The following is a 24542-nucleotide window of genomic DNA, read 5'->3' as shown; positions in this document are numbered from 1 at the left end:
AGGCTGAACACAAGACCATGGACCGCTGCTATACAATGTATGGCGCTGTGCTTGGTGAGCTGTGAGAAGGCCGTGGCGCTCAGAGGCTATGGTGCCTTCTCAAACAGCCGATCAGCAGGGGTCCTGGGTGTTGGACCCCCATCGATCAGATACTGATGACCTCTATATTATCCTGAGGATAGGTCATCAGCATCAAAATCCAAGAAAATCCCTTTAACATGTAAAATGTCCTAATCTAAATTAGAAGGGATGATACCGGTAATCTGCTGCGTTATGAGCAGTCATACCTACGAGGGTACCCAGTAATAGCGAGCTACGCCCTACCAAACCTTTTGTTCAAGAAAATAAGTCTAAGAAGCATCTGGCAGCATCTCATTCTCCAATAAGAGCACATGCATCCTCAGCCAAACCGGGTGAGTATATGAGGGGTTGTGACAGCAGGAAAGATACATATACACTGATTCACAAGTGATAACTACACACCAGCAACATACATATAATATGGATAGCCCAGGTTACACAGGTGACATACATACACTACTGGGGCTAACCACCCTGTGTAAGGCTACTTTCACACTTGCATCACTATACATACCAGCAAGCTCCCAGTACAGAGTATATCCATACACTACTAGTGACCTCCCACTATACATACCAGCAAGCTCCCAGTATACAGAGTATATCCATACACTACTAGTGACCCCCCACTATACATACCAGCAAGCTCCCAGTACAGAGTATATCCATACACTACTAGTGACCTCCCACTATACATACCAGCAAGCTCCCAGTATACAGAGTATATCCATACACTACTAGTGACCTCCCACTATACATACCAGCAAGCTCCCAGTATACAGAGTATATCCATACACTACTAGTGACCCCCCACTATACATACCAGCAAGCTCCCAGTACAGAGTATATCCATACACCACTAGTGACCCCCCCACTATACATACCAGCAAGCTCCCAGTACAGAGTATATCCATACACTACTAGTGACCCCCCACTATACATACCAGCAAGCTCCCAGTACAGAGTATATCCATACACTACTAGTGACCCCCCACTATACATACCAGCAAGCTCCCAGTACAGAGTATATCCATACACTACTAGTGACCCCCGACTATACATACCAGCAAGCTCCCAGTACAGAGTATATCCATACACTACTAGTGACCCCCCACTATACATACCAGCAAGCTCCCAGTATACAGAGTATATCCATACACTACTAGTGACCCCCCACTGTACATACCAGCAAGCTCCCAGTATACAGAGTATATCCATACACTACTAGTGACCCCCCACTGTACTTCTATGATATATAGTGACCTCCCAGTGATGTGGCCCCCAGAGAGTGGCAGGCCGGGCCCCGGGTACACGTGGCACGGGCCGGTACATCAGTACATAGAGCTGGAATCACAGGGCTCATACTTTGATCGCTATAAGACATCACATGTACCAGGCCCGGCCCCGGGACTAGAGCGGAGGGGATCTGCTGGGCGCTCCTATCTGCAGCACATGCGCCAGGCCTCACCCGGGGGAGACCACACGGAGGTCCGCCCTGTCCTCTATCCGGTTATCTCTCCACACTACGGCCCTGCCTGTGACTGCCGCACTTCACTAGGCTCAGCAGCCGGGTATCAGCACGTCAGCCCCGCATTACATGCCGACAAGTCCCGCAGCTCTCACCTTCCTTCTTAGCTTTCGGAGCCATCTTGGGGAAAAGGAAAGGCGAGGGGTTTCACAGGCAATTTTAGCACGGGCTGGGAAGCGGAAACCTCGCGAGAGAACGTGTCACGTTGCTGCAGTGCATCACGGGATATGTAGTCTTCTTTAGCCACAATGGCCAGTGTCCAAACTCCTGCTGTGGTAAGGACGCAGGAGCAGCCATGTTAGGCGGGCTTGGCTGGTGTAGTGTTCGTGCTGCTTTCTGTCAGGCGCTAATGAGTTACTGGTTCAGAGTTTGAGTTGGTTGGTAGAAATGGCGTACGCATGCCTCCCAAGTGTCCCTCTTTTGGAGGGACAGTTCCTCTTTTTGATCCAAGTCCCTATGTCCCTCTTTGATCCTTAAATGTCCCTCTTTTTGACCTGGGGAATTAATACACAAATGTTATGTGCATTAATAAATTAACTAAATTGCTCCTTAAACTCTCTGGTTTCTACCTGTATATTAGACCAGAACTTCATTATTTGGTGCAATTTGGACCTTAAAGGGGTCTTCTCATCTTATACAAGGGGGGCATATCGCTAGGATATGCCCCCATTGTCCTACCGCTGGGACCCGCACCTATATGGAGAGCGGAGCCCCGAAAGTGAAGGAGAGCGCACTGCGCATGTGCAGCCGCCCTCCATTCATTTCTATGAGGCCACCGAAAATAGCCGAGCACTGGCTCGGCTATTGCCGTCTGCCCCATAGAAAGGAACGGGATTATGGGCTCGCATGCGCGGCACGCTCCCATTCACTTCTATGGGAGAGGCAGGGATTAGCGCTTAGTGGTGGACGGACCCCGGGAAATCTGGGGTCCTCCAGCCACAGCACTCCCCGCTCCGTTCTCAATATAGGTGCGGGTCAGACAATGGGGGCATATCCTAGCGATATGCCCCCATTGTCTAAGATGGGAATACCCCTTTAAAATATCTGTCATCCAATGATTTATATGCTAATATTTAAATGGATATTGAAGCGCAAGAAAAAAAATTGTCCCAGAGGCTCCACATGCTCTAAAATAATAAAGGGACTTACCCCCTCGTAACCGATCCCCAGCTGCTGCAGTTCTGATGGTGTCTAATTATGCTTCTAGCAGAGTTAGAGGCGTGGCCTAGTATGAAAAAAATTGCCGCGATCCATGCCGGCATATATTGTCCCTCTTTACGATTTTCAAAAGTTGGGAGGTATGTAAACTGTTTAGGGCACATTCACACAACCGTGTGTAATCCTTTCTGATTTGCGGTCCGCAAATAACGGAACTGTGCGGACAAATGACTTCCGTATGTCTTCCGTTTTTTACGGTCCGCAAAAAACGGAAGGAAAAAAAAAAGAGAGAGAAAAAAAAAGAATTATGGCCTTCAAAAATACGGAAACGGATCCGCAAAAAACGGATGACATACGGAAACTATTCCGTATTTCATCCGCAATTTGCGGATCCATTGACTTGAATAGTGCTGCGGACCGATCTGTACGGACAATAGTAGGACATGCTTCATATTTTTGCGGAATAGAAATGCGGACACACGGATGCGGACAACATACTGAATGTTGTCCGCACATTTTATTCACCCATAGGAATGAATGGGTCCGCTTCTATTCCGCAAAATGCGGATCGGACGCGGAAAAAATAACATGGTCGTGTGAATGTACCCTTACTGTGAGGGGACGAGGCAGAGGTGACAACCTGGAGGGAAGACGCAGAGGTGGGGACCTGTGTGCTGTAAGGGGATGCATAGGCGGCGACCTGTGTGCTGGGGGGACGACAACGCAGAGGTGGTGACATGTGTGCTGTGAGGGGATGCAGAGGTAGTGACCTGTGTTCGGGGGGGGGGGGAGGCATAGGTGGCGACCTGTGTGCTGGGGGTACGGCACAGAGGTGGCGACCTGTGTGCTGGGGGGGGCAACAACGCAGAGTTTGTGACCTGTGTGCTGGGGGAACGACGACGCAAGGTGGAGGCCTGTGTGCTGGGGGGAGGATGACGCAGAGGGGGCGACCTGTGTTCGGGGGGAGGCATAGATGGTGACCTGTGTGCTGGGGGTACGGCACAGAGGTGGTGACCTGTGTGCTGGGGACGACGACAAGGCAGAGGTTGTGACCTGTGTGCTGGGGAGACGACGGCGCAAGGTGGCGGCCTGTGTGCTGGCGGGAGGATGACGCAGAGGTGGCGACCTGTGTGCCGTGAGGGGATGAGGCAGAGGTGACAATGTGGGGGGGGGGACGCAGAGGTGGTGACCTGTGTTCTGGGGGGGAGACGCAGAGGTGGCGACCTGTGTGCTGGGGGGACGGCGCAGAGGTGGCGACCTGTGTGCTGGGGGGACAACAACGCAGAGGTGGCGATCTGTGTTCTGGGGGTACAACGACGCAAGATGGCTACCTGTGAGCTGGGGGGAGAAAGATACAGAGGTGGCGTCCTGTGTGCTGGGGGGACGACAACGCAAAGTTGGCGATCTGTGTTCTGGGGGGACAACGACGCAAGATGGCTACCTGTGAGCTGGGGGAGAACGATGCAGAGGTGGCGTCCTGTGTGCTGGGGGGACGACGACGCAAGGTGGTCACCTGTGTGCTTGGGGGACGGCGCAGAGGTTGCGACCTGTGTGCTGGGGGGGGACAACGCAGAGGTGGTGATCTGGGATAACCCAGATCAGCCAGGCTATGAGCTGAGCGCTGCGATTGGCCAGCGCTACAGCATAGGAGAAAGAGACGCCGGCAGGTTCCCCTGGTTGGAGCCTAACTACGAACATACCGGAGGCTATAACCGGAGAACGGAGCGGCGCCCGGGGATAACAGTAAGTGCAGGGGGATCCCTGGGCGCCGCTCTACACGTCTATATAGTCAGTTTAGATACTTTATTCGTGTGAAAGGTCCTCTTTAAGTCTGGAATTTTAGCTTTCCATCTATCTAATGCTTGAATTGGGACACCTTTCAGCTTAGCATCTAGGAGATGAGTATATAACTCTGATATAAAACCACGTGGTCCTTGAGAACGGATAATTCCAATCATTGGAAAGGTGGATAGTAAGATTGGGGTACCCCTATAGTGGGTTTGCAGGGCGTGTCTCAATTGCAGGAATCTATAGAACGCCAATCTAGGAAGCTCATGCCTACGACTCATGGACTCATAATCGTTGAATACATTATTACTATATAAATTGCCCAATGTGGTAACCCCATGTTCCTTCCAGAACATCCCTTCTCGCATCGCATCGTCAGTAGATCAGGGAACATGGGGTTATCCCAAATAGGAGTTTCCAACAGATTCGACTCTACATTGTATATTCTCTTACTAGCTGTCCAAACCTGAACAGCCACCCTATGAAATGGTAACATCTTCCGTGAGAATAAACAAGGCTGTTCTAACACAGACCATAAATTAGCAATACCCAAGTAGTCAGCTAATTGCTTCTCTTGCCTGTATAGAATGCCTCCCGGTGTCACCCAAGATCTGATATTTCTCAGCTGTCCAGCCAAGTAATATAAGTGCACATCGGGCAAGGACATGCCCCCTTCCTTCTTAAAACGGGATAAATTAGTTATTGAAAGCTTGGGTCTATTTGCTCCCCAAATGAAGGGCGACAACAGCGAGTTAAGGTTCTGAAAGAACTTTTTCGGAACTGCATATGGTGCATGCTGTAGAATATATAAACACTTCAGTAGGATAATCAATTTTACCAGATTGATCCTCCCTGACACAGACAAAGGCAGGTTCTGCCATACCCTGAATTTCTCCTTACAATACATTAGGAGTGGCTGGATATTCAGTGTATGAAAGGACGTGACATTTTTGGTGATATGTACACCTAGGTATTTATAGCTATGCACAATAGGCAGTTCTCCTGAGTTGAACGTGTCCTCCAGTTGATATAGAGGGCATAGAGTCGATTTGGACCAGTTTATCTGCAATCCCGAGAACCGGCTAAATAGTTCAATTCTATCGATTGCCCTAGGGCAGTGATGGCGAACCTTTTACAGACTGAGTGCCCAAACTGTAACCCAAAGCCCACATATTTATCGCAAAGTGCCAAAGATATAGTATATCTTCCATGTACTTTATCATTTATCTATAATAGCCTGCCTACATTCAATGCGCTGCCTGTGCTGTTCATAGTGCGCCCTGCGATGATGGCAGGATAAGTCTAAGTGTAGTGTACGGGAACTGTAATACCCGTCACTACCAAAGTGTCACTTGGTGTGCTGTCGTCCCTCCTAATTACGGAGAAGTTGTTATATGTCAGTTTTATAAAATGTCATGTAATTTAATGTTATGTATTTCCCTGTTACTGTGAAACTTGCATGTACAGGCCTGCAGGGGTGTCATTCCAGCTTCTAGTCATTAGAGGGAGCTAGAGAGCCCTAGTTTATATAAGGCCCAGTCAGGGAAGTGCAAGGCAGACAGAGTCTAGTGTCTGTAATCTACAGTTGGAGATTAGACAATGTCTGAGACAAGTCCAGGCCTGAAGCCTGCTGTTCAGGAGAAGATTCCCTCCTGAATTCCCATATGCAGAAACAGGAATATGTTAGCTCAAGAGCCTGAGGAAGTTTCCAGAAGCTGAGAGAGACAGAGGCAAAGATCAGGAAAGCAAGAGGTACTCAGAAAGACAGAGGAGGTACTTATTCAAGCTATAGCCAAGGATATAAAGGCAGAACTAGGTTAATGGGCCTTGGTGAAGAATTGCTGTATTCCAGGATCAGACAGAATTAGAGTGCAAGCTCCTGTGCTGCAAGTCCTGTGTTCAACACTCTGTAATTACCCTGCTATAACTGAATTGCCTGCATCGACCGAATTGCAAAATCGACTGTATGCTAAGGAACTGCATTTCCATTATTGTCTCTGCTTGGAAAACTACTAAAGTTGGAGTTCTGTTTTAATACTACGTTTCCTCAATTTATTCCTGCATCCGCAAACGGCGTGCCACCGTTTACTTGGCACTGGCGTCACGAACTATTTCTACCTATACCTGCCCTTGCAGAGAGTCAGCTGTACCAGGTTAGTGTATATTGCACTACTACACCCAGAAACTCTATTACACACAACTTGAGTACGCTGCATAAGGCATATTGGTACACCATAGACTTTTTCCAGGGTGTGAGTGCCCACAGAGAGGCCTCTGAGTGCCGCCTCTGGCACCCGTGCCATAGGTTCGCCATCACTGCCCTAGGGAGTGTGGATTCTGTGTGTGACATAAAGAGCACCATATCATCGGCATACAATCCGACCCTATCTTCCTTTTCTCCTATTTGGGTGCCATAATATTGCGGGTCCGCCCTAATACGCATGGCCAATGGCTCTATGGCTAAGGCAAACAGCAGAGGTGATAGGGGGCAATCCTGTCTGGTTCCTCTTCCCAGGCAAAAGCTGTCTGACAGTAACCCATTCACCAGAACACCAGCTTTGGGGCTTTTGTACAGTAATTCAACCCAACGTCTGAATTTAGGGCCAAAACCAAACTTCCTGAGGACCTGAAACAAATATGGCCATTCAACCGAATCGAATGCCTTTGCTGTGTCTAATGACGCCAGAGCCCATTTCTCCTGTTTCTGAAGACCAATCTGAGTCACCACCTGTACCCTTCTAATATTATCAGTAGTGGACCTACCAGGCATAAATCCAGATTGATCTGGATGTACTAAAGTGGTAGCTACTTTACCGAGACGCACGGCCAATATCTTTGCTATAATCTTATAGTCTATGTTTAATAAGGATATCGGACGATATGACCCGCACTCGTCCGATTCCTTGCCAGGTTTTAATAACACGACTATGGTTGCGTCATACATTGATGGCGGGAAGTATCCTTTTCGGAATGCCTCATTATACATTTTTAACAGAAGTGGGTTAATATGGGTAGAGTACTTAACATATACTTCTAAAGGCAGTCCATCGGGACCAGAGGCCTTACCCCTAGCTAGTTGCGAAATAGCCTCCTGTATTTCCAAAACAGTTATGGGGGCTTCTAGGCTGTCCGCTGCCTCATGTGACAGAGTAGTAGAATCTAGATCCTCAAAATACTGCACGACCTCATCCATTCCATAATTCACCCTGGTCTCGTAAAGGTCTCTATAATATTCTTGGAACCTACCCGCTGTAGCCTCTGGATCAGAAAGTATCCGTCCATCCAAAGCTTTAATGCGTAGTATAGCAGGGGAAGCCTGGCTCTGCCTAACGATGTGAGCTAGCAGTTTACTGGACTGATTTCCCAGTTCAAAGTACGATTGTTTGGAGAAAAACATTTTCCTTTGGGCTTTTTCCTTAAGCAGAGTCAGGTATTGTCTCCCTTTGGATAGCCATGCCTCCTTATTTAAATCATTGGGATCAGACACATATACCGCTTCTAGTCTAGAGCAATCTGCCGCCAGGCTTTCCTCCTGCCTAGCTGCTGACTTTTTAATATATGATATAGTAGACCTGAGGCAGCCTCTAAGATATGCCTTCATAGTCTCCCACAATAGTGTATTATTCGGTTCCTCCTCATGTCCTTCCATGAACACCTTCAATTGATCAGGGACACGATCAGACGGTCCAAACAGGGTCAACCAAAAGGGATTAATCCGATTCGAGCGTCTGATCATATCCCCGCCTAGCCTCAATGTTAATTGCATTGGGGCATGGTCAGATATACCCCTCGGTCCATATTCTATATCATACGTCAAAGAATACATAGATGAATTGCCCAAGACATAATCTATTCGCGACAACGCATTATAACTGGCGGAGTGACATGAGTATTGTCTGACATCAGGGTGCTTCAGCCGCCATAGATCCTTCCACCCCACCTCTTCTGCTAATTCAGCTAGGGGCATCTTATTATTAGATCGGCTGTCACCGGCCTCCCCCTGTTGGTGCCTATCCATGTCCCTGTCTAAAGTCATATTAAAGTCCCCCATGCTAATTACACGGGCTGACGGATATGAGGCTGCAAAGCTAACTGCTTGCTGCACTACTTGCAAGGAAAAGGGCGGGGGGATGTATATACCAATAATAACGTACAATATACAGTTTATATATGCAGCCACAAACACATATTTTTCCGCTGTATTTATCTGGCATGTTTCCAGCTCCCACCTGAGGGATTTGTGCACCATGAGAGACACGCCCCTAGACAGGTTCGTAAAGCGTGAGTGTTGAGCCCATTGAGCCCAAGGCTTCTGTATGCGCCTCGTACTATCCGCTGTCAAGTGGGTTTCCTGCAGACAGAGGATATGTGGGTTGAATCTCCCGACTGCAGAAAACACCATGGCTCGCTTCCTAGCAGCACCCAATCCCCTAACATTCCATGACATTATACGTATGTCCGACATGTTGTTCTAATATAAAGGACCTCAGTTACCTCTCGACCCTCCCACCACTTTGCATTATGACTGATACAGCACAGAACAAATAACATATGAATCGTCAGGCGCACCCTGACATATACTATGAGTGCCTGCATGGTGTAACCTTGAACCATTCGCATCACTCTTGTCGCATAAAACACAGTATACCTCGTCTTATAGGTGGCACTTCAAATAAACAGGGTGTGCTTGTGGCAATTAACCAGTAGCACCACAAATCTTACAACTTGTATAGAAGTGTTTTTTAACATAATCGAGGACCCAATCCCCAACCTCTAGAGGGAGCCCGGGACAGAACATGAACATCCGGACCGACCAGGGAACCCTCTAGTGAGCTGAACAGCATTTGCGATACTCAATACCTCCCTTAGCATACATGATAATATCCCAATCCTTATTACTATCTTCCTATCACAGTGGAACACACATGGCTTTCTATGAATAGGTATGGTCAAGTATGTTAAAGGATCAAGGAGATAGGCATTGAACAATTCCTGAGTGTCCAGGAGAATATATACTTAGTCAGTCCAGACGTTACCACCAACTCCAATGTCCAGTCCTGGGGTCCCTCTTACTTTAGCAAACAAGGAAATAAGGGAGTGTTCACATTTTTATCTTGGGGCTGTTGCGTTTCTCCCCCTTCCGTCTAGCCAGTTGGTGGCTTCCTCAGGATTATTGAAGAACCGGCTCACATCACCATCCACTACTCTCAGACTAGCTGGATTTACCATAGAATAGGGCAGATTCTTTTCACGTAGCCTCCGTTTCACCACGCTAAACGTGGCCCTGCGTTTCTGCAGCTCAGATGAAAAATCCGGAAAAATCATAATGGTACTATTTTCAAATTTTAGCTCTTGCTTGGTACGCGCCTTCTGTAAAACATGATCTCTGTCCATAGAGTTCAGTAGCCTGGCAAGTAAAGGCCTCGAAGGAGCCCCCGGTGGAAGGGGTTTGGCGGGAACACAATGTGCTCGCTCGATAATGAATGCCGCCGAGAATGTCGCATCTGCAAAGGAATCTCGGAGCCAGGTAGTGACAAAGGCGCACGGGTTATTGCCCTCAGCTTTTTCAGGCATGCCAATTATTCGCAAGTTATTGCGTCGCGTGCGGTTCTCGTAATCATCACATTTCTGTTGCCAAAAATTGACTTTTTGCTCCAATTCCTGTATCTTTTCGGGAAGTGGTTGCAGGCGGTCTTCCACGTCAGAGATTCTATTTTCCGTCTCTTTAACGCGGTCTCGTATAGCCTGCATGTCATGACGGAGCAGGCCAATATCCACCTTTACCTCCTCCAGTTTGCCCATCATGGACGTGCGACAGGTAGATATTGCTTGCAGCAACTGTTCAGTCACTTGCTTGAGAGATGGTTCGGCAAGCTGATTGTTCCGCTCCTCCTGGCACAGGATCTTCTTTCGCCCTCTACACTGATGATGATCGGGAGCCGGCGCCATCTTGGTCTTCCACGCGGGCAAACTCTCGGAGCCGGTCTGCAGCAGACTGTGCTCTATTTCGGGCCATATTTGAGTTGTGGGTTTTTCCCGACCTCCTACCGGTTCTGGTGGTAATGTTTGCGGCAATAAATTGTCAGGATAATATAGAAGTTAGGGGAATTGGGTCCGGAGCTTCACTACATGCATCTGCTCATATCGACTTCCGGCCACGCCCCCCTCCTCTCTTTACTTTTACTTATTTCAGGGGATATCTCTCCTAACCCCGGCCCACCCTGCCCCCACATGAACCCCTCCCCCATCTCTCACAGAAACCTTGCCAACCTCATCAACATTTGTTGTCCACCTTCTTTACCCTCTTTTAATTGTGCGCTCTGGAATTCACGGTCAGTCTGCAACAAGCTCCCCTACATTCAAAACTTCTTTTTAACTAACTCTCTTAACCTGCTGGCCCTCACTGAAACCTGGATTCAGGAATCTGACACGGCTTCCCCTGCTGCTCTCTGCCTACACTTCTCCCATACCCCCAGACCTGAGAACAGACATGGAGGTGAGGTTGGCATTCTCCTGTCCCCACAATGCACTTTCCAGGTCATCCCCCCAGTTCCATCACTTTCATTCCCTTCTTTCGAGGTTCACACCCTCAGGCTCTTCCATCCCCTCTCCCTCAGAGCAGCGGTTCTATACCGTCCCCCTGGCTCACCCACCCAGTTCCTGGATCACTTTGCTGCCTGGCTGCCACACTTCCTGTCCTCAGAAATACCAACCCTTATCTTGGGAGACTTCAACATCCCCATAAACGGCCCCATCTCCCCATCTGCTTACCAGCTTCTCTCCCTAACCTCCTCTCTTGGCCTTTCTCAACTCTCTAACTCTCAGACACACAAAGACGGTAACACACTTGACTTGGTTTTCTACCGGCTCTGCTCAATCTCCAACTTTAATAACTCTCCTCTCCCGCTTTCTGACCACAATATCCTTTCCTTCACTCTCTCAAATCTGCACCCATCCCAGCACTCCCGTACCTATTACATGCACAGAAACCTACAGGCCATCGACCCTCATACACTTACAGACACTCTACATGCATCATTGTCCCCAATCTCTTCCCTTTCCTGTCCCGATAAGGCTGTAAATCACTACACTGACACCCTGAGAAGCACCCTGGACAAAGTAGCGCCCCCTACCCTCAGAACCTTCAAACACAGACCAAAGCAACCCTGGCTTACACCACAAACTCGCTTCCTCCAGCGCTGCTCCAGGAGTGCTGAACGCCTATGGAAGAAAACGCGCAAACCCGAGAATTTCCTCCATTACAAATTCATGTTCGGACCTATAACTGCCCTCAACCTTGCTAAACAGACCTACTTCACCACTCTAATCTCCTCACTGTCCAACAACCCAAAAAAACTCTTTGACACTTTCCAATCCCTCCTCAGTCCTAAAGTTCAGGCACCCACCAGAGACCTCTCTGCTGAAGACTTAGCCGCCTACTTCACAGACAAAATAGAACATATCCGTCATGAAATTAGCTCCCAGCCACTAAGTGCTATTCATCCCCCTCCCCCCCCCTCCCCGCATGTCCTCTGGCTTACTGTCCACATTTGACCCAGTCACGGAAGAAGAAGTCTCCAGGCTCCTCTTCTTCTCGTCCTACCACTTGCGCCTCTGATCCCATTCCCTCACACCTACTCCAGTTTCTCTCTCTGGCTGTCACCACTCGCCTAACAAAAATCTTCAACCACTCCCTCTCTTCTGGTATCTTCCCCTCCTCTTTCAAACACTCTATCATTACTCCATTAATAAAAAAAAAACATCTCTCGACCATCCTGCACAACTAACTACAGACCAGTCTCCAATCTTCCCTTCATCTCTAAACTCCTTGAGCGTCTGGTCTACTCTGGCCTTACCCGCTATCTTTCTGATCACTCTCTCCTCGATCCACCACAATCTGGTTTCCGCCCCCTGCATTCGACAGAAACTGCCCTCATCAAAGTGACAAATGACCTGACAGCAAAATGCAACGGTAACTACTCTCTGCTCATTCTCATTGACCTCTCTGCAGCTTTTGACACTGTAGACCACTATCTCCTGCTCGCCATGCTCCAATCCATCGGCCTCAAGGACACCGCCCTCTCCTGGTGTTCCTCCTATCTCTCTGGTCGCTCTTTCAGTGTATCATTCGCTGGCTCCACTTCCTTACCTCTCCCTCTCGCTGTTGGAGTTCCTCAGGGTTCAGTCCTAGGCCCTCTCCTCTTCTCCCTGTACACAGCACCATTTGGACAGACCATCAGCAGATTTGGTTTCCAGTACCATCTCTATGCTGATGACACACAACTATACACTTAATCCCCTGACATCACACCTGCTGTATTAAGGAACACCAGCGACTGTCTCTCTGCCGTCTCTAACATTATGTCCTCTCTCTATCTGAAACTAAATCTTTCAAAAACTGAACTTCTTGTGTTCTCTTCATCTACTAACCTACCTAAACCTGATGTCTGCCTCTCGGTGTGCAACACCGTCATCACTCCTAGGCAGCACGCCCGCTCTCTCGGAGTGACTTTTGACACTGATCTTTCTTTCACCCCCTATATTCAATCTCTCTCCCGCTCATGCCGCCCGCACCTCAAAAACATCTCTAGTATCCGCCCTTTTCTCACTTTGGAAACAACAAAAACTCTCATTGTTGCCCTGATCCACACCCACCTTCATTACTGCAACTCACTATTAATTGGCCTCCCCCTCACCAGACTCTCCCCTCTCCAATCTATTCTTAATGCAGCAGCCAGGGTCACCTATCTGTCCAACCGCTACTCTGATGCCTCTGCCCTGTGTCAGTCATTGCACTGGCTACTCATACACTATAGAATCCAATTCAAACTGCTCGTCCTCACCCACAAAGCCCTCCACAGTGCTGCACCACCCTACATCTCTTCCCTTATCTCTGTCTACCACCCTACCCGTGCTCTCCGTTCAGCCAATGACTTACAACTGACTTCCACAAAAATCCGAACCTCTCTCTCCCGGCTCCTAGATTTCTCCCGAGCTGCACCGGTTCTCTGGAATGCCCTAACCCAAGAAATCAGGCTTAATCACAACATGCACAGTTTTAAGCGTTTGCTAAAAACACATCTTTTCAGGGTGGCCTATCACCTCCCTTGATCTAACCTCCCCATAGCCCATTTATCATTCCCTGAAGCTGAGCCTCCACTGCACCCAGAAGCACTTTGTATATTGACTGCTGACCGGCTCATGTGGCTTTTATATCTGCTCCCCTATTCTCCCAAGATGGCTGGACTATCGTACATAACAAGCACTTCTACCTTTTCTGTCACCCCTATCCCCTCATAGATTGTAAGCTCTTGCGAGCAGGGCCCTCATTCCTCTTGTTGTAGTAATCAACTTGTCTGTTGCTATGTTATTTCCACTACTGAGAGAGTAGTGGATGCATGGAATAGCCTTCCTGCAGAAGTGGTAGCTGCAAATACAGTGAAGGAGTTTAAGCATGCATGGGATAGGCATAAGGCCATCCTTCATATAAGATAGGGCCAGGGTCTAGTCATAGTATTCAGTATATTGGGCAGACTAGATGGGCCAAATGGTTCTTATCTGCCGACACATTCTATGTTTCTATATGTTTCTATTTAGAATGTTTGTACATGAACCCCTTAATTGTAAGGCGCTGCGGAATACGTTGGCGCTATATAAATAAAGATTATTATTATTGCAGTTCAGCCCCATTCACTTAAATGGGGCTGAGCTGCAAATAGGCCATGTGACCAATGCACGGTGACATCAATGACCTAGTAAGAGTTGCAACAGCTGATCGGCGGGGGTCCTGCATGTCAGACACCCCTTCCCCCCCCCCAATCTGATTGATAATCTATCCAGAGTATAGGTCATCAATATAAATTGCTGGATCTTTAAAGTGGTTATCTGGTAAATTATATTCATGACCTATCCTCAGGATAGGTCATCAATATCAGATCTGTGGGGGTGCGCTCACACCAAGGATCTCAGCAGAGTGTTCCCCTGCCTGCTCTTCAACATACTTTTCTCCACTGTGACAGCGTTTCACAGGGATCAGATGTCCGGAGACCATTTTGACTGCTCTGTGGGGTCTCCACTGTGACCACAGCTGTATAGTAACAGCAAGGTCAGCGAGATCTGCCGTGCCTGCAGATTGTAATGTAACTCACCACAGTGGTAGGTTACAGTTAGCAGCTTACCGCCACGATATAGAAAGTTGTGTGATGGTAAGCAAGTGGTTAATATTTATTTTGCCTGAAAGAGTATCATTATCTTTAACAAATAACTGGTGAAATACTGTTATTTTCTTTTGTTAAATTGTGTTACTTTTTGCCAACAATTGTAACATTTAATATAATACATTTAACACTTCAAACTATGTGTTTTTTTCCTAACTTTAATAGTTAGAAATGCTCTGGTACTCCATAATAACACGTCTAATATTGTCTGCCACCCCCAGAGGCTGCCAAACACCTCGGACCCATTAAGGCTTGCGCTCCTTAAGAGCTCTGGAGGTGTCCTGTGGTATCTGGCGCCATACACTAGCAGCAGATTACCTGGGTGCAGCCGCGACTCCATGGATTGCAGCTTTTTAAAATGTATTCCCGAGCAACCAGTGCAATGTGAACTAGAGCTGTGCCGTTGTCCATGTTTATATAAGATGTGACAAGTCCTGTATGTTGTGAGTTGCCACAGAGACATGTAACTTATTACTCATTTAGTTAGGTGGTACATGTCATATCCACATGATGCCAGTTCTCAAGGTTTCCGACAGCATTGTCCAAAGCATCACATTACCTCTATCAACTTGTCTTCTTTCCATAGTGCATCTTATTGCCATATGTTCCCCAGGTAAGTTACACAACCCCTGTTCCATTCAAATAGGAACACACTCTCTTAATTGGGGGGTACCCCAGCAGTTGGGACAGCTGCCAATAAGACTCTTACCCTTCTCCGAGGGTTGGGAATAAGTGTATTTCTTGGAGTAACCCACTTATTATTAGAAATAGACACTGTAATATCTCCCTCCAAATCACACATCTAGTTCAGTACCCTTTATACAGCACAACATTAGACCAACCAAGGCTGTCAGTGTTTCATCTGTGAAGACGTGTCTTAAGAGTCCGTTGTTGGTCTGTGTCTCATCCATGTTCCTGATAGGCTGGAAAAGGGATTCCCAGACCATCTTCTACCAATGGTCAGTGGAAACCACTGACACAACATGGATGCCATCTGTGTCCTTTCAGTGGTTTTCACGGTTGGACTGACTGACTCCAACCAAAGTGCAAGTCTGTTGCTTAAAGGGGTTGCCCCATCTTGGACATTGGAGGCATATCGCTAGGATATGCCCCCAGTGGCTGATAGATGCAGGTCCCAACTTTGGGACCCACACGTATCCTTAGAATGGAGGCTGCAAAGTGAAGGAGAGTGGACCGTGCATGCACGACCGCCCTCCATTCATTTTTATAAGAGAGCTGAAAATAGCCAAGGGGCGCGCTCAGCTATTTTTGGAAGTCCCATTAAAAGAATGGGAAGGGCACCACTCAAACACTGCCACCACTCCATTTACTTCCATGGGGTGTACGGAAATAATCGACTCAGCTTTTGGCTCTCGCATAGAAATAAATGGAGGGTTGCTGTGCATGTGCACTTTTTGGGCTCCTTTATTAAGGATAGAAGTGGGAGCCACATCTATTAGACATTGGGAGCATAGCCTAGCGATATGCCCCCAATGTCCAAGATGATACAATTCACACACCAATTAGTATAGACTGTACTACCGTGTGGATATTGAGCAAGCCCTCAGCTATTTATGCCATGCAGACATTGAATAGATATTGTATGAAGGGGGGATTGTTGCCCCATGCAGTATAATGTCACCATTTGGCCCACCCCATGCTGTATAATGTCACCATTTGGCCCACCCCATGCAGTATAATGTCACCATTTGGCCCACCCCATACAGTTTAATGTCACCATTTGGCCCACCCCATGCAGTATAATGTCACCTCTAGGCCCCATACAGTATAATGTCACCTTGGTCCCAGCCGCCTCATACATAGTGTTATATATTTTATTATGCACCTTGTGTTTTGTTATGCACGGGAATCAGTCAGTACCGACCAGATCCCCCCTAGCATATTCCCCCCCTCCCCCCGGTCCTTGGTGCAAAAAAGGTTGGGAACCACTGAGCTAGACTACAGCAAAATGGACGCTTTTACACTGACAGGAAGTGATTAGTTACATGTGGTCCATACTCTGTGGTAACATCACGAGTTTGATGGGGAAAATATGTCACTGCTGAGTCATATATCCCTACTGTATATGGCTACTACAGGGTCACCTACAGTACAGACCAAAAGTTTGGACACACCTTCTCATTCAAAGAGTTTTCTTTATTTTCATGACTATGAAAATTGTAGATTCACACTGAAGGCATCAAAACTATGGCATCCACACATGTGGAATTATATACATAACAAACAAGTGTGAAACAACTGAAAATATGTCATATTCTAGGTTCTTCAAAGTTGCCACCTTTTGCTTTGATTACTGCTTTGCACACTCTTGGAATTCTCTTGATGAGCTTCAAGAGGTAGTCCCCTGAAATGGTTTTCACTTCACAGGTGTGCCCTGTCAGGTTTAATAAGTGGGATTTCTTGCCTTATAAATGGGGTTGGGACCATCAGTGGCGTTGAGGAGAAGTCAGGTGGATACACAGCTGATAGTCCTACTGAATAGACTGTTACAATTTGTATTATGGCAAGAAAAAAGCAGCTAAGTAACGAAAAACAAGTGGCCATTATTACTTTAAGAAATGAAGGTCAGTCAGTCAGCCGAAAAATTGGGAAAACTTTGAAAGTAAGGGCTATTTGACCATGAAGGAGAGTGATGGGGTGCTGCGCCAGATTACCTGGCCTCCACAGTCACCGGACCTGAACCCAATCGAGATGGTTTGGGGTGAGCTGGACCGCAGAGTGAAGGCAAAAGGGCCAAAAAGTGCTAAGCATCTCTGGGAACTCCTTCAAGACTGTTGGAAGACCATTTCAGGGGACTACCTCTTGAAGCTCATCAAGAGAATGCCAAGAGTGTGCAAAGCAGTAATCAAAGCAAAAGGTGGCTACTTTGAAGAACCTAGAATATGACATATTTTCAGTTGTTTCACACTTGTTTGTTATGTATATAATTCCACATGTGTTAATTCATAGTTTTGATGCCTTCATAGTCATGAAAATAAAGAAAACTCTTTGAATGAGAAGGTGTGTCCAAACTTTTGGTCTGTACTGTATATCTAGGGTTGTTAGATACCAGCTGCATGGGCGTTGTGTGTGTCTTTTTGGCTTTTATAACATGCAAAAATAAAGAGGGTCATTTATCAAAGTGGTGTAAAGTAAAACTGTCTTAGTTGCCCATAGCAACCAATCAGATTCCACCTTTCATTTTCCAATTGAGCTGTCCAAATAAAAGGTGGAATCTGATTGGTTGCTATGGGCAACTAAGCCAGTTCTACTATACACTAGTTTGATAAATGACCCCTAAAGTCTTTTATTGGATGCTGGACTTTCTGTTGTCTTCTATGTACTGATTTTAAAGCCATTGTGAATGAGCTCTCATGTAGAAGCAAATGATGCCCAAAGTGAATCCCCTCCACCTATTTCACTGCTGCCCCCATACCCTGCAGCCCTATGCAGGAGCCCAGTTTGCCCTGGTTTGTCATACTGGTTTGTTGTGCAAAACGATCATACAGTATATGGCATCAGTGAGAGAAAATTTTATTCCATCTGTCAGAAATACATTAGATATTCCTCTAGTGATAGTCGTTATCATTATTACTGTAGCTTGTAATGGGTATCACTAGGGAAGCGATCTGCATGTGAAACAGCAGGCACACGGTAGCTATAGCGCTCGCTCCACTTTGGAGCAGGAGCCATCTTTAAAGATCCGACATCCACCATACTATTACTGTGGATGTCGGGAAGGGGGTTAAAGAAAGTGTGTAACCATGGTGAATTCAGTGATAAACCAGGCACAATGCCATTTAGGCCTCACTCAGCTGAATATAAAGATACCCTTCACGTAGGGTATGACTACACAATGTGCTTATGTCGTGGTTGCTCCGTGGCCGCTCTGCAGTGGAGTTCCACATACCCGTATGCGCCACAGTGGGGTCTAATTACACTAATGAGGTCCGCACTGTTTAGTTGGTCTACATTGATAATGGATGTGCTGTTTTAGAGCCCGCTGTGGCCGCACAACCATATGTGACAATCCTAGATTGAGTTAACACCTGTATCGGAGTCTCTGTCATCAGCCTTTGTAGCTGATTCTGTCAAAAATATTAGAGAAAATACCGTCACATACTGCACTGTTTGTGATCATAGGTTTTCTAATGGAAACCAGATCCCATTACAGCCAATGGGCTCCTTCAGGTGGCACGGGTTTCCATCAATTGTTCTGCTCCTATAATGGAGAACAGAAATAAAAATGTAAATTTACCCCTCATATCTGTATTATCTCAGCCATTAGCAGCGGGTTCAATTAATTATATCTCCCCTCCCCCACTGACTACAATTTCCATACGACTACTCTTAGGGTACTTTCACACTTGCGTTGTTGGATCTGGAAATCTGTATGCAAACAGATACCATTTGTAGATGGATCCGGATGCAGATCCGTCTCACAAATGCATTGCAATACCGGATCCGTCTCTCCGGTTGTCATCCGTAAAAACGGATCCGGTATTTGTCTTTTTCACATTTTTAAAGGGCTGCGCATGCGCAGACCGCAAAACCGGATCCGTTTTTTCAGAACACTTGGGGCCAGATCCAGCACTAATGCATTTCAATGGAAATAATGCCGGATCCGGCATTCTGGCAAGTGTTCCGGAATTTTGGACGGAGAAAATACCGCAGCATGCTGCGGTATTTTCTCTGTCCAAAAACCGTACAGTGACTGAACTGAAGACATCTTGGTGCATACTGAACGGATTGCTCTCCATTCAGAATGCATTAGGATAAAACTGATCAGTTTTTTTCCGGTATTGAGCCCCTGTGACGGAACTCAATACCAGAAAAGAATAGCGCTAGTGTGAAAGTACCCTTATTATAACATGCCAGTACAGTGTGTGACGAGCTATGGGCGCCACTACCAGCCATCATATACCAGCCACATCACCATCTACTAATAATATAGCACCAGAAGAAGCTGCCATGAAGTTCCCTCTCCTTCCTCTGGACACTACGCTGCCACTCATGGAGCCCACCTCACAGTGTACATGGCAGACCAGGTCCATGGTCCACTGCCAGGCAGTGGCAAAGTAAGTGTCACTCTTTAAGGGTACTTTCACACTAGCGTTAGAAGAATCCGGCAGGCATTTCCGTTGCTGGATCCATCTGACAAATGCATTGAAATACTGGATCCGTCTCTCCGGTGTCATCCAGAAAAACGGATCTGGTATTTATTTCTTCACATTTTTAAAGGTCTGCGCATGCGCAGACCGGAAAACCGGATCCGTCAATGCGGCAATTTCATGAACACTTGGTACCGGATCCGGCATTAATACATTTAAATGGAAATGAATGCCGAATCCGGCATTCCAGCAAGTGTTCCGAAATTTTGGCCGGAGAAAATACCGGAGACTTGCTGATGCATACTGAACGGATTGCTTTCCATTCAGAATGCACTTGGACAAAACTGATGCGTTTTTTTCCGGTATTGAGCCCCTATGACGGAACTCAATACCAGAAAACTTTAAGGCTAGTGTGAAAGTAGCCTTATTTATTTTTAATCTGATCTGTTCATGGTCTCTATTGCTTTTTGTCATCAGCCATTTCATGTTGGGTAGATGAGCATTCGCCATTTCTCTTCCTCAGGTGGTCCTGGCATCAATCCCTGGTGGTCCTGGCATCAATCCCTGGCGGTCCTGGCATCAATCCCTGGCCAAAACATCTACACGGCCATCAAGATGATCAACAAATGAGGGGGGTAATTGTTGGTAACTCTTTGCTCTGGGTATTTAGATACAGGTTTAGAGCAGCAAAATAAATATCTGTCCTGGGTTAAGGAAAGTATATCTAACTAGCTGAAGGACCCGGCTTCGCTCGGGTATATTTAATCTGTTTCATTTAATGTTTGTGTGTGTCGTTAAAAGATATTAACACTATCCACTATAACAGTGACATCTACAGCACCCTGCCCCCTTAACAGTGAGCTCCACAGCCCCCCACCCCTTAACACTGACCCCTCCCCCACAGTGCCCGTCCCTTAAAATTGGACCTCCACAGCAGCCCACCCCCTTAACTTTGACCTTTACAGCAGCCTTGCCCTTTAACAATAAGTTTCACAGCACACCACCCCCTTGACAGTGACCTCCACAGGGGCCCGCCCCCTTAACAGTGGCCTTTACAGAAATCTCCCCCTTAACACTGACCTCTATAGCGGACCATCCCCTTAACTGTGACCTCCACAGCAGCCTGCCCCTAGGGTGGCCAGAGATCCAGTTTTAGGCCGGACAGTCCGGCTTTCAGACTCCCTGTCCTCCGTCTGGCACAGGGCCTGGACGGACACAAGGATGTCCTTTTGAACAGCTCACTCTAATACAGCAGCACTGTGCTGTCTGAGTGTGAGCTTCAGGAAGAAAGTCACCTTCCCTCCCACCCCTGCAGCTGACAGAAGTTGATTTTTAACTTCATTTTTTCAATCCCTGTCAGCTAAGGAGTGAGAGGGGGCATGGCCTTACCGGATTGGGGGAGTGTTTTTTTTAACAGCTCACTCTAAGACAGCAGCACTGTGCTGTCTGAGCGTGAGCTGCATGGAGAAAGTCACCATTCCTCCCACCCCTGCAGCTGACATAAGTTGATTTTTTAACTTCCTTTTTTCAATCCCTGTCGGCTCAAGAGTGGGAGGGGCGTGGTTTAACCTGATCAAGGGTGTGGTTTAGTGGGGCGGGGCAGGGGCGTGTCTGGGCTGCTTCCTGCAAGAGTGACGCCCCTTTGGGCACCTTAGTGGCTCATTTGCATACCAAATAAACTGGATTTTCAGAGGATAAAAACATCAATTGCTGGAACAAAGGCACATCTTGAAATAAGGTACTAAGTGCTATTAGGCCATGGCTTTACTTCAATAGCGATTGTCCTGGTGACAGATTTCCTTTAAAGGTCACCTACAGCAGTGAAGGAAAATGGCTGGGTTTTTATGGAAACCTGGAGTAAAACTGTATGTGGAGGCTAACGGCCTGCGAGCTTCTATTGGCTGATAAGGGTCATGTGACCAAGCTTCTATTGGCTAATGCATTTTTTGGGAATATCTCAGGAACGGTACGTCCTAGAGAGGCAAAAAAAAATTATACAATGCATCAGCACTCTGCAAACCAAATAAAGTACAATAATGCCAAAATAATAGAAAGTATTCTGGTGCAAATGCTACTCTAATAAATTTGAGATGCTTGGCAAATCATTTTGTACAAAATTATTTGGGCCTGTCTGCCAAACCTCAAGGCGATCTCAGTAAGACGGGAACCTAACACTAAATAACACATTAACTGGTGCCATACTGGCCTCCATTACATTCAGGGAATGCAGGTTCCACATGCATGCCGAGCCCACATTATATTATGCCTCTTATGGTGGAGCCTGCATCCCCAGAATATAATGGAGGCCATTTTGGCACCATAAGAGGCATAATATAATGTGGGCTCGGCATGCATGTGGAACCTGCATTCCCTGAATGAAATGGAGGCCAGTATGGCACCAGTTAATGTGTCATTTAGTGTTAGGTTCCCGTCTTACCGAGATCACCTTGACGTTTGGCAGACAGGCCCAATTTTGTACAAAATGATTTGCCAAGCATCTCAAATTTATTAACGTAGCATTTGCACCAGAATACTTTCTATTATTTTGGCATTATTGTACTTTATTTGGTTTGCAGAGTGCTGTTGCATTGTCTAATTTTTTTTGCCTTTGTGCTTCCAGCCATGGCAACGCGCACCTGCGCACTGGATGTGCTGACTAACCCCCAAATTTTCTTTACGTCCTAGAGAACTGAGACCTGGTCCAAAACCTTCCCGGGCACCTGATGTACCTGTGTGTCAAATTTCGTGATTGTAAATGCGACGGTGCAGATTCCTTTAGCGGACATACACATACACTCAGCTTTATATATTAGATTCCCTAAAGGGGGAGGTCAGATGGAGAACAATGCAGAAAATGGAAAGAATACAGGCTGCAGTTGGGTACCTTCCTTGAAGTCAGTCCACATGACTATTATGGGGCCCAGAAGAAGGATGGGGACCGGGCCCCTAACTCTTTCTTCTTTTCCCAACATGCAAACACTGCATTTTCATGTAGCAGCCACTAGGGAGAGTTAAGTGCAAAGAGATATTTGTAGCTTGCACTGCAGTCATTAGTAACTGTATAAAGCCCCATGCACCTAGTGGTGGCTTCAGGCTTACAGCTTTATAATACACTGTATGAAGAAAACAGCAGACATGGAGCTGTATGGGGAGGTTTATTAATGTATTTATGCCAACCTTTTTTACTCCAATTTTTATTTTTAATTAAAAGTTCTTCTGCTTTGCTTTTCTTGTTGCCTTGCAGAGGTTTTTTGCATGTCTACTGGGAAACTGGGTGGTACCCATACTAAGTTTTGCTTTAGGGCCCTATGAGATTTATGTGCGCCCCTGCAGACTACCATACACAGCGCCTCCACCCAAAATCTATCATAACATGGTATTACAGAAGTGAAAAGTCAGATTTGATGACATTGACTAATCGCTGTTCTCCCCCTCAGATTCTACACAGCAGAGATGGTATGTGGCCTCCAGTTCCTCCATGGACACAACATCGTCCACAGGTGAGCAGATCTTTCCCCCCTTCTATCTCTTTTATAAGCTAGAAATCATACACCCAGCTATTCTCCCTGGTCCTTCAGATGTGTCATTCTCTTGTATTATTTCATTGCAGAGATCTAAAGCCGCTCAATATCTTGTTGGATGCAGTTGGCCACATCCGTATCATCAACCTCAGGCTGGCCCAGGATGGTGTCACTGCCTCCAATAAGATCCGTGGAGTGACAGGAACCTTCCATTACATGGCCCCTGAGATACTTCTTAGAAAAAGATACAGCACAGCAGTTGACTGGTGGAGCCTGGGGATTGTGTTGTCCAGGATGGCATCAGGACACCACCCATTTTACCACGGCCCCTTCCGGAAAATGGCTCGCATAGCCATTACCACCAAAGAGCCAGATATTCCAACTTGGCTTGATGATGGCATGCAACATCTCATCAGAAAACTGCTGTGCAAGAATCCTAAGAAGCGTCTGGGTGTGCGCGGAAATATCAGACAGCATCCATTGTTTTCCACCATCGGCTGGCAGGAACTGAAGGAGAGGAGGGCACGGCCACCATTTACACCATTTCAGCCAGTTCTGGAGAAACAACATCTGCATTGGCCAAAGGATAAAAAAGCCCTTCACCCCGTGGCCCAATTTAGCTATATGTCACCAAGCTGGGCCTGGTAAGTTCTTCCTCCTTTTATCAGGTGTGGTAATCATCACCGACGTTCTGTCTGTGCCAATCACTATGTTTCTGCTTCTTCTTAGGTGGATGAGGAAATCTGGGCTGTGAAGAAATCCACAACCATCTGGTGAGCGACTACTATTCACACATAACTTCCATTATTATATCAGAACATTATATCTGATGTTACAAAGCTGGATGCTTCATTATAAAGACCATTCCTCTAAGATAACAGAAGCTTCAGTAGACAGATGTACTTGAGATGTCTTCCTCTTATAACTTGCAGAAACAGCTTGTGCCGAATGCCCAGAACTCTGAGCCTCCTAAGTCCTGACCCATGCCTCATATCTCTGCTGATGTATGTCTCCTCGGCTGCCCTAGAACATCATTTCTCTCCATAACACCATCATGCCTCTCCATTGTCATCTTGCTGCAGCCCTAGGCCCTTGAGCTGGCATCCGCCAATCCCAGGCTGGCATCTGACACCACTACAGC

General features: G+C 46.9%; 2 protein-coding genes and 1 non-coding gene across 3 annotated transcripts in view; 1 reads left to right on the top strand and 2 right to left on the bottom strand.

Annotated features, from left to right (window-relative positions):
• Window positions 1–1857, bottom strand: part of RPL23A (ribosomal protein L23a) — a 7340-nt gene extending 5483 nt beyond the window's left edge. Inside the window, exon 1 of the mRNA XM_040423402.1 lies at window positions 1702–1857. Within this exon, the coding sequence (XP_040279336.1) occupies window positions 1702–1726 (25 nt within the window). The 5' untranslated portion in view covers window positions 1727–1857. The remainder of the gene's footprint in view (window positions 1–1701) is intronic.
• LOC120996828 lies at window positions 1404–1472 on the bottom strand. Its single transcript, XR_005777927.1, has one exon. It is a non-coding gene; the product is annotated as a small nucleolar RNA Z17 (small nucleolar RNA).
• On the top strand, window positions 1828–24542 carry LOC120994669 (protein kinase C theta type-like). Its single transcript, XM_040423401.1, has 5 exons — window positions 1828–1881; window positions 23318–23380; window positions 23491–24045; window positions 24131–24174; window positions 24334–24542. Exons 2-4 carry the CDS (start codon window positions 23334–23336, stop codon window positions 24153–24155), a joined length of 627 nt encoding a protein of 208 aa, XP_040279335.1. The 5' UTR covers window positions 1828–1881; window positions 23318–23333; the 3' UTR covers window positions 24156–24174; window positions 24334–24542.

Source organism: Bufo bufo, chromosome 3 (genome assembly GCF_905171765.1).
Source record: "Bufo bufo chromosome 3, aBufBuf1.1, whole genome shotgun sequence".
In the NCBI taxonomy this organism is placed as follows: Eukaryota; Metazoa; Chordata; class Amphibia; order Anura; family Bufonidae; genus Bufo; species Bufo bufo.
The sequence above is the reverse complement of the archived record's forward strand: the minus strand, read 5'-3'. Positions and strand labels throughout refer to the sequence as shown.